Source organism: Pipistrellus hanaki (genome assembly GCF_964339955.1).
Source record: "Pipistrellus hanaki genome assembly, chromosome: 3".
In the NCBI taxonomy this organism is placed as follows: Eukaryota; Metazoa; Chordata; class Mammalia; order Chiroptera; family Vespertilionidae; genus Pipistrellus; species Pipistrellus hanaki.
In genome coordinates this window covers 139,503,889-139,514,366 of record NC_140505.1, presented here as the reverse complement: position 1 = coordinate 139,514,366, position 10,478 = coordinate 139,503,889, and the positions used below count along the sequence as shown (strand labels likewise).

The 10,478-nt window shown below is 39.0% G+C and overlaps 1 protein-coding gene across 1 annotated transcript in view; it reads left to right on the top strand.

Moving 5' to 3' along the window:
- Positions 1–389: 389 nt before the first annotated feature.
- Positions 390–10,478, top strand: part of LOC311619721 (uncharacterized protein) — a gene marked incomplete at both ends in the record, with an annotated part of 31,655 nt that continues 21,566 nt past the window's right edge. The window contains one exon of the mRNA XM_084878259.1: positions 390–1,319. Coding sequence (XP_084734385.1) covers positions 390–1,319 — 930 coding nt within the window. The remainder of the gene's footprint in view (positions 1,320–10,478) is intronic.

Below are 10,478 nucleotides of genomic sequence, written 5' to 3'. Positions count from 1 at the left end.
TAAGTTTAAGAAAGGGTCTTTTTCTTAGTATAAGTTTATCAAACTAATATTTTGAAATCACAAATGCCATCTCACAAACCATCTCATATGACAAGACAGAGAGATATAAAGCAGTATCAGACTATGTTGTGTTGAAATCAACACTAGACTTAAATACAAAATGTTTCACCTTGAGTCCAAATTCCTTCTTAACTAGTTGTACTGCCTTATGCAAGTCAAAGCATGTCTCATTTACCTTGTTCATGTGTAGAAACTTAATGGAGATAAATGGGTATGAAAGCATTATGTAAGCCATAAAGTATTTTTTAACATGAAGTTTTGTGATCATCGAGCAAGAGTGGAAACTTTATTTGTTGACTTTCTCTTATGCCTTTGAGCAGAAATTTGCCATGGGTGACAAGAGAGGAGGCAACTACTCAGAAGTGACTGACTTCATTCTTGTAGGCATCAGGGTCCAACCAGAGTTCCGCAGTCTTCTCTTCCTACTATTCCTGGTTGTTTATGGGATGGTCCTTCTGGGAAACCTTAGCATGATTGGCATCATTGTGACTGACCCCCGGCTGAACACACCAATGTATTTCTTCCTAGGCAATCTCTCTGTCATCGATCTCTCCTACTGCACTGCTATTGTACCCAAAGCCATGATCAACATCCTGTCTCAGAAAAAGACCATATCTTTTGCAGGTTGCATAGCTCAGATGTTTCTTTATGCACTTTTCATGGTAACAGAGGCCTTTGTCCTGGCAGCCATGGCCTATGACCGTTTCATTGCCATCTGCAATCCACTTCTCTATACTGTCCGCATGTCAAGAAGCCTCTGTATACAGTTGCTGGCTGGTTCCTATCTCTGTGGCTGGGTCAGTGCCATCCTTCAAAATACTGTGACCTTCTCAATGTCTTTCTGTGCCTCCCGAGTCATTGATCACTTCTACTGTGACTCAAATCCAATTGAGAAGATCTCCTGTTCTAATATCTTTATGAATAAGATTGTGTCCCTTAGTTTAGCTGTCATTGTTATTTTGCCCACAATAGTTGTTATTGTAGTCTCTTACATGTATATCGTAAGCGCTGTCTTGAAGATCCGCTCCAGTGAAGGGAGGAAGAAAGCCTTCTCAACTTGCAGCTCTCACCTGGGGGTTGTAAGTTTGCTCTATGGGACTGTCTCCTTTGTCTATCTCACACCTCCAAACAATCCCGAACTTCGTAAAGTTGCTTCAGTATGTTATATTTTGTTCACACCTATGCTGAATCCTTTAATCTACTCTCTAAGAAATAAGGATGTTAAAAATGCCGTGAAAAAAGTCCTATGGAAGAAAAACGTTTTACTCTAAATCTCTTTCTGTTCACTTGATTGTTTCTTGCATCATTTGATGTTTTCTTTCAGATTTTTAAGATTTAGGCATTTAAAGCTCAGGTTTATTTATTTTTTTTTAAATCTTAAATGTTTTATTAAATGGCATTAGTAAGATCTTATAAAAATGCTCCAAACGCCTTATTGAGTTTTCCTCAAGGCAATGTTAGATCTGTAAGTTCCGGATACCCATAAAAATCTGCTGCATTTTACAAAGAGTTATATATTTCTCATTAATAATACAATATGTAAATGGAGAAGTATGGAATTTTGGTGTTTCTCTTTTCTGTATGCCTAAGTAAAATTTAGATTGAGAAAATACTATGTATGATTATCAACTTGGAAACTGTGTGACCCAACTGGTTCATATGCAAATGACACTCAATATAAATGCTAATGTTGTGTTTTGTTTTTGATGTCATGCCAAAGATGTGAAAGCTTGTGTATGTCATGAAGAGAATATGAAAAGGTAAAATGACCAATGATCTTTATTTTTAAATGCTCACCTGAGGATATGTTTACCAATTTGAGAGAGTGAGAGAGAAACATTGATGTGAGAGAAACATCGATTGATTGTCTCTTGTAGATGCTTTGACAGGTATTGAACCCACAACCTAGGTATGTTCTGTGACCAGGGATCAAACCCAGTTTTGGTGTACAGGATGATGCTCTAATCAACAGCCACCTAGCATTTCAAGGAACAAAAGAAGAAATGGGGAAATAGCATTGATTTGACTTAATTTATGACATTTTGTTTGGTTTTCTTTTAATGCAATGGTCATCTCTTCTTTGCTCTCATACAATGAAAACATCTTATGATTTTATGATGTTTTACAGTTTGACTCTTCTATTTTTTGAGGAATACAAAATTTTGATAGTGACTGCAATTTGAAAGGACTATATTGAAACGAAGTCAGCTTGAAAACCTCAGTTAACAATATCACAAGGCAGTACAATAACCTTGGTAGCTGGTTGGATTATATGTAAACTTATATTTTTGTGTGCAGGCATATGTGTGTCTATGTGTAGGATACCAGGATTAGTTTGGAATGGGGTATTTTAAAAATGTGATTAGTTCTAAATATCAGACATCAGTTGAGAAGGGAAGGGTGGTTAAGGAAACATCCCACAGATTTGTCATGTATCAAAGGAAGCCAAGTTCTAGACAAAGTCATGTCAGTGACAATTTTTACAATTGACAGAAGTAATGCTTCAGCTAAACAATTACAATGTCCAAGTCTAGACAATATTAGACATCAAACAAAAACTAAACCTAACAAATAAAATAAAACTACCAGTTTTGTTTATATACGTGGCATTGAGAAAACCTAAATTATGGGTCCTGGATTAGGACTTCTTTCTCTGTTTTGTTTGGATACCAAAGCCTCCTTTGATGAGTTCACAGTGATGTGCATACTGGCGAGTTAATGTTATTAGGGTAAGAGATCTGAGAAATAACTATTCCTAAGAGAGAGAAGCTAAGTGTCTTACCATTTCTCCCTTGCTCCCTAACCATGTGTGAATTTACTATTTTTCTTGGTGCTCAGATATTACCATTTTTCTTGACATTCAAAAAAAAAAAAAAGTCATTTGGGAGCAAATTAGAAATACAAATCAGCTTGTAAATGGAACTTTGATTATTATAAGTCTAGAAAATACCCTTTTTGGTTTAGGTTTTATTTATTTATTTATTTATTTATTTATTTATTTATTTATATAGATGCCACTCTTTCCTATGTCTAACAAGTGTGCGTTAGTAAGGACTATTGGAAAAAGGCAATAAGCTATTGAGTGCAAATACAGTCTAGATTCATTTGCTTTAGTTTTTAGTTTAGTGGATTATATTTTCTTTTTTATAGCTATAACAGATTACAGTATTCCAGTGTATAACCTCTAGGTGGCATTGCTTAAAACACTCCAAATGTTGGAAGGAATCCAGGAAAGTTGAAAACCAAGGCAGAATTCTTTCAAAGGTATTAAGTTGAACTTGCTTTTATTTTACTTTAATTGCCATAAACATTTTCCTTGGTAATTTTTTTCTGGGTTCACAGGAATTATAAAAAGTAGTGCCTGCTTTATATCTTTCTTGTTATTTGTGCCACTAAGATTCCATCAGAACAACTCAATGTCTTAACAACCTTTTTGGCTTTCATTGACAAACCATTTTCTTTTTCAATGATCTATAGATTGTTTATGAAACACTGCCACCTCTAAGAAAGTTTGAGGACTGAAAGCCAAGATGGCAGCCAATGGGATGGCAGGCTGCAAGATAGTGTGTGAGTGAGAGAGTGATAGGAGAGTGTGTGGATGTGTGGGGAGTGTCTGTATTTGTGAGTGAGGGACAGCTATATCCCATAGGACTGTTGGGGACTGGCGGACCAGATTCCCATGGCCAGCCAGCCTCTCTTACTGCTGAAATCTCTTCCAGAGTGGCCAGCTCTGTCACAGAGACCTCGCCATCTTAAAGGGGAAAGTGGATGTGATGGGAAGCCCAGCCTTACCTTCAACTGGGGAGGCCTCAGATACCCCCTGGGACCCTACTACCACAATGCCCAGGGACCAGAAGCCTTAGCTCCGAACCCATGAATACCGAGACTCCAGCCTCCCCAACTGTGGGAGCCTAAAAAAGTCTGTCCAGGTGGAGACAAAGTGGTGCCAAATACTGGTAAGGCCCTGAACCTTCTCACAGAGTATAGAAGGAACATCTGAATCAAATAACACCCACCTGAAAATTGGTGAATTAAACACAACTGGTGAGACAATCCTTGGGTGGAAAGGTCAGAGATCTCCTGGAGAGAAGTGAAATCTTGGATCCCAGCCGGAGGGAGAAACACATGCAGTGGGGACCAGAGCCTCAGAGGAAGACTATGCCCTACCAAATCCATGGCTCTTGGAGTCAGTGTAGCCCTTGAATGTAGAAGGGGGTCCACGGGGCTGCTGGCAGAAGGGGCTCTAGATATTACCCCATAGCCATGGGAAACTGTGACCAGAAAGGCAGTCTGAAGTTCTATAGTGGCCGCACAGTGCCAGGGAAGAAAGGTGTGAGTCGGTGGGGCTCCTTTATCTTTCTTTTCTTTTTGTTTTTTAACCTCCTTGCTTTTGCTTGCTAAGTCCAGCGCATAGGATCTTCCAATTAAAAACACTCACTAAGACTGCAGGGGAAAGTTGTTTTTGTGGAAACTGGGGATCAGAATAAGGAGAGACAAACAGGAAACCAGCTCTGGGTCAGTCCATCCTTCCAATCCAGTATTAAGTGCGGCATGGAAAAAAGAGTTTAAACACTGCCACTCAAGGGTTGTGTCAGAAATGAACTCTTGTGTAAGGCAGGCAGAGAAACAAAGTGAACAGAGAGATCCTGCCTACCTGAAAACAAGGTTTGGCTTATGACACACAGGAGTGGTGGATTGCAGGAAACTTCAATACTGTGCTGACTACCTGACAGGAAATAGATGTGCCAGGCAGAACAGTAGAGAAAGTGAATGACTTTCACTACTTCACTTTTTGCATTTTTTTTATCTTTTACTTAAGAAACTAAAATTTTTTTCTCACTTGATTTTACTTTTATTATATTTTTATTTTTAATTATTATTATTATTACTACTATTTTACCCTTTTTAAAGTTTTCTTTTCTTTTATTTTGGGATCGGTGTTCTACATTATATTTTCTTTTTCTTTTAGCATTATTTTACTCTATCTCAAATTTTCCTTTATGCCAACACTCTTTTTCTCTTTTTTCCCCTTTTCCGTCCTGTTTCTCTTACCTTGTTCCTGCTTTAGTTTTCCTCTATTCTTCCTTCTTACTGCCTGCTAAAAATTGATCATACTCATATATCTAATTTTCTCTCTGCTGCTCCAAGTCCATGTACACTTCTCTACTCTCTTTTCTTTCTCTACTAGCCAATTCCCCCCCTTTTTTCTTCTTCCTCTTCCTTTTTCTGTTTTTCTGTCTTATTATTATCGATTGTTAGTTTTTTCCCCCCCACTTCTGTTTTTCCTCTTCTTGCTTGTTCTCTTCTTCTACTGAAAGCTTAATTAATTCCAATAACCAACTCAGGCCTATCTACTCTCTATTATCCTTCTCCAATAATAGATGAAAACATAGATAGAAAGATTAAAGAAAGGGGAAAATTTTTTGAATATATACATATATAATTTTCTTATATATATATTTTAATATATATTTTTTAACATATCTATCTATCTATCTATCTATATATATATATATATATATATATATATATTTCTTTTTTATTTTTTTGCATTTGTTTTTTTCCTTTTTTTCTTATACACTCATCGTTTTTCTACCTCCTCTATACTGAATTGTGGCCATTTCTCCATTCATTCAATTTCTTGACCGTACCTTTTGGAAATAACCTCAGGGCAGAGAGAGAGAGAGAGAGAGATAACCAGACAACCTGAGAGGAGCAAACATGGGGACATAAAGAAATAGCCCCCCTACAAAAGAAAGGGAGGAAAAGAAGGAATCACTGGAAAAGGAAGTAGATGAAATGGAGAAAAACAATTTTTGAGAGAAAGAATTCAGAGAAATGGTCATAAGGATGCTGAAAAGGATGGAAGACAAATTCAACAATATTTGTAAGAGAAAATGAAGAACAACCAAGACGAAATGAAAAATGACATCACTGTAATAAACACAATAGAAAGCATCAACAATAGACTAGGAGAATCAGAGGACTGCATCAGTGAGCTAGAAGACAAGGTAAAAAAAAATACCCAAACAGAGCAACACCTAGGAAAAAAGCAACAACTTAAAAATACAGGAGGTGCTGAAACCGGCTTGACTCAGTGGATAGAGCATCAGCCTGCAGACTGAAAGGTTCCAGGTTCGATTCCGGTCAATGGCATGTACCTTGGGTTGTGGGCACATCCCCAGTAGGGGGTATGCAGGAGGCAGCTGATCTGTGTTTCTCTCTCATTGATGTTTCTGACTCTCTGTCCCTCTCTCTTCCTCTGTAAAAAATCAATAAAATATATTAAAAAAAAACACAGGAGGAGAGCCTAAGGGAACTTTGGGACAATATGAAATGAAACAACATCTGCATAATAGGGGTCCCAGAAGGAGAGGAAACTGAGCAAGAATAGAAAACATGTTTGAGGAAATAATGACAGAAAACTTCTCTGATATTGGGAAGAAGAAAAACCTCACACAAGTCCAAGAAGTGCAGAGTTCCTGACAGGATGAACCAAAAAAGACTGACATCAAGACACATTATAATTAAATTGGCAAACACCAATTACAAAGTAAGAATATTAAAGTCTTCCAGAGAGATACAGAATGTTACCTGCAAGGGATCTCCTATCAGACTATTGACTGATTTCTCAACAGAAACACATTAGGCCATAAAGGAATGGAATGAAATATACAAAGTCATGTAAAACAAAAGTATGAATCCAAGAATACTGTATGCAGCACGGCTGTCAATCAAAGTTGAGGGTGAAATCAGGAGCTTCATACACAAAAGAGGACTAAGGGAGTTCATTGTCACCAAACCAGCAATGAAAGAAATGCTAAGGGTACTGCTGTAAAAAGAGATAGGAAGGGAAAAAGGAACACAGGCATAAAGAATAAAAATGGCAACAAACAAGTACCTATTAATAATAACTAAATGGATTAAATGCCCCAAATCAAAAGACATAGGGTAGTTGAATGGATAAGAAAACATGAACCATATATCTGCTGTCTATGGGAGACCTACCTCAGAACAAAGGACTCACACAGACTGATGGTGAAAGGATGGAAGAAGGTTTTACAGGTCAATGGAAATGAAAAAGAAGCTGGGGTAGCAATACTTATATCTGACAAATTATACAAAGGACACTCTCAACTGCCCTCCACAGCAGGCCTGGTTGCACCTAACTGTCCTCCCCTGCAGTTCTGGTGCCCCTAAACTACTCTCCCTGGATGATCTGGTCATCCCTAACTTCTCTTCCTTGTCAGGCTGGCTTACCCTAACTGCCCTCCCCTACCAGCCTGGTTGCCCCTAACTGCCCTCCCCTTCAGGTCTTGTCCCTCCCAACTGCCCTCCTCTGTTGGCCTGATCAACCACAACTGCCCTCCCTTGCAGTCAGGGTTACTCCCAACTGCCCTCCCCTGCCAGCCATCTTGTGGCAGCCATCTTGTGTCCACATGGGGGTGGCCATCTTGTGTGTTGCTTTAACTTATCAGAAGTACTCAGATTATTTCAGTCTTTGAATGAATCATTCCGTAATTATATGTCATAATGGTGATTATTTGGTCTAGCAGACCATATAAAATGGATTTTTTTTAAAAAAATATTTTTTACTAGATAAGCAATTTTCAAACCCTAGTTATCCCTGAAGCAGTTACATCCATGCATTCCCTTGTAATAATTATGGATATTTGTTTAGACTTTTGGGTGCAAGTAATAGAAACCGAGTTAAGCAACCTAAGCAAGAAGTTATTTATTAGACTGGTAAGCATAGTGGTAACATACAGAATTAGTAGTGAGGCAGAAGAATCAGATTTAAAATAGGGTAAAAGCAAACACACTGCAGAGAACGAAGAAGTATGACATATAGAAGTAGTCTAGCAGGGACCTATCTGAAAAGACTATCACAAGTTGGAAATATAAACTTCTAAGCAGTAAATCAATCAGGCTGGCAGGAGATACTTTGCTAAAATTTCCAATTCCGGTGAGGAAGCATTCTATTGGCATTCCTTTCTTATGGGTCTATTTGCCAAGGGAAGATGGGACACCTAACCTGAGCCCAATAGATTCAATTTGAAAATGGTTAATGTCTCAAAAATAGATCAGGTATTATTAAGGAAGAGAAAATGGAAACTAGATGTCAAAAAAGCAATCCATAATCTCTAAACAGTTTTTATTTGTACCTTACGTTTCCTTAAGAAACATTTAATTAAAAACATTCTTAAGATGTTTACACTCTCAATTCTTAGAGGACATTCTATCTTGGTGATGCTGTAATAAAACTAATCCTATCTAATAAAAGAGTAATGTGCAAATTGACCACCACTCCAACACACAAGATGGCTGCCCCCACGTGGTTAAAGATGGCTGCCCCCTTGTGGACACAAAATGGTCATCACAATATGGCCAGTAGGGGAGGACAGTTGGGAGGGACCAGGCCTGCAAGGGAGGGCAGTTGGGGGCAATCAAGCCTGCAGTGGAGGGCAGTTAGGGGTGACCAGGCCAGTAGAGGAGGGAAGTTGGGGTGAACAGGCCTGCAGGGGGTGCAGTTAGGAGCAATAAGGCTGGCAGAGGAGCAGTTAGGCATCAATCAGGCTAGCTGGGGAGTGTTTAGGGGGTGAGCAAGCTGGCAGGAAGAAGTGGTTAGGGGCAATCAGCAAGTCAGGCAGGAGAGTAGTTGGAAGCCAGCAGTCCTGGATTGTGAGAGGGATGTCAGACTCCCCGTTTAGGCCTGATCCTACCTAAATGGGTAGTCGGACATCCCTTGAGGGGTCCCAGATTTTAGAGGGTGCAGGCTGGGCTGAGGGTTACATCTCCCCATGCACGAATTTTGGGCACCAGACCTCTAGTTTTGTAGTGAAACTCTATTATTGTTTGACTGCCTAGCATCTAAACACTTTCCTGTCGGGAATTTGCCAATGTATGGTCATTGATGGGAACCATACTCCTTCCACTTTTTATAGAAATCTGAAGGTTGAGAAGCTTATCTTCCTATTTCTGGAAACTAGGACATTGGGTATATGATGAGAAGTCTGATAATCTGATGCTTTTGTCTAGGACTTTGAATTTAGAGGAATAGTGATAAAAAAAACCATAGCAGTTAAAAATGAACACTATGGCTGGCAATAATGGAATCTAATAAATGATAACTTTGACACTGTTGCTTGTAGTGACATTTCACTGTCCTGAAATATTGATGATGGTGACACAACAGCCACAGAGACAGTAACATTTTGGATGTCCAGACTTATTTTCTACTAATTTCTGAATCAAATTTTCCAACTTTCTATACATTTTGTGGATTCTCCCTTCACTTTAAAGACAACTTTATTGAGGTACAATTGCTATATTAAAAACTGGACCTATTTAATCTATACAATTTAATAAATTTGGAGATATGCATACCCTGGTGGAACCATCTCCACAATCAAGGTAGTAAACATAGCTGTTGTCTCCAAAAGTTTTCCTTTGCCCCATTGTTTTTTATTATTGTTTTGTTGTTGTTTGCTTCTTTGTTTTAATGATAAAAATATTTAACATGGAATCAAGTTTTAAAAAATTTAAAACACACTAAATTGTTAACTCTATAATTTTTTGGCATATGTCATATGTACTGCCAGACATATTTCTTTGCTGTGTAAAATATGTTTCTAAAAGCAAAATTGTTAGAGCCAAGATTTTGTGTATTTCATTTTTAGAAGGTGTTTCTTAATTGTGTTCAATAAAAGTTGTTATGCATCATATTGCCATAAGCAATGCATGGATTTCCTGGGCTTACATCTCCATGAACAGTGAATGTCATAAATCTTAATTTTAACTGTATAATGAATGAGTGATGAATACATTTCCTTAAGTGCTATTGCACTAGGGTACTTTTAACATTTGTTCTGATATTTGATTAGAGGCCTGGTGCACAAATTCATGCACCAATGGGATCCCTTGGCCTCGCCTGTGGGATTGGACTGAAACTGGCTCTCTGACATCTGAGGGCTCCCAGATTTGTGAGAGGGTGCAGGCCAGGCCGAGGGACCCCACTGGTGCATGATCAGGGCCTGGGAGAGATACGGGAGGTTGGCCAGCCAGGGAGGGACCACGGGAGGGCTCCAGGGCATATCCAGCCCATCTCACTCAGTCACAATTTGCCAGATCCCAGCAGCAAACTAACTTACTGGTCAAAGTGTCTGGCCCTTGGTGGTCAGTGCATGTCATAGAGAGCAGTTGAATGGCTTTAGCATATCATTAGCATATTATGCTTTGACTAGAGGCCCAGTGCACCAAATTTGTGCACTGGGTGGGGAGGTCCTTCAGCTCAGCAGCCCAGCTTGCACCCTCTCCAACCTGGGACCCTAGAGGGATGTCTGACTAAACAGGCAGTTGGACATCCTTCTCACAATCCAGGACTCCTGTCACCCAACCACTCGCCTGCCTGCCTGACT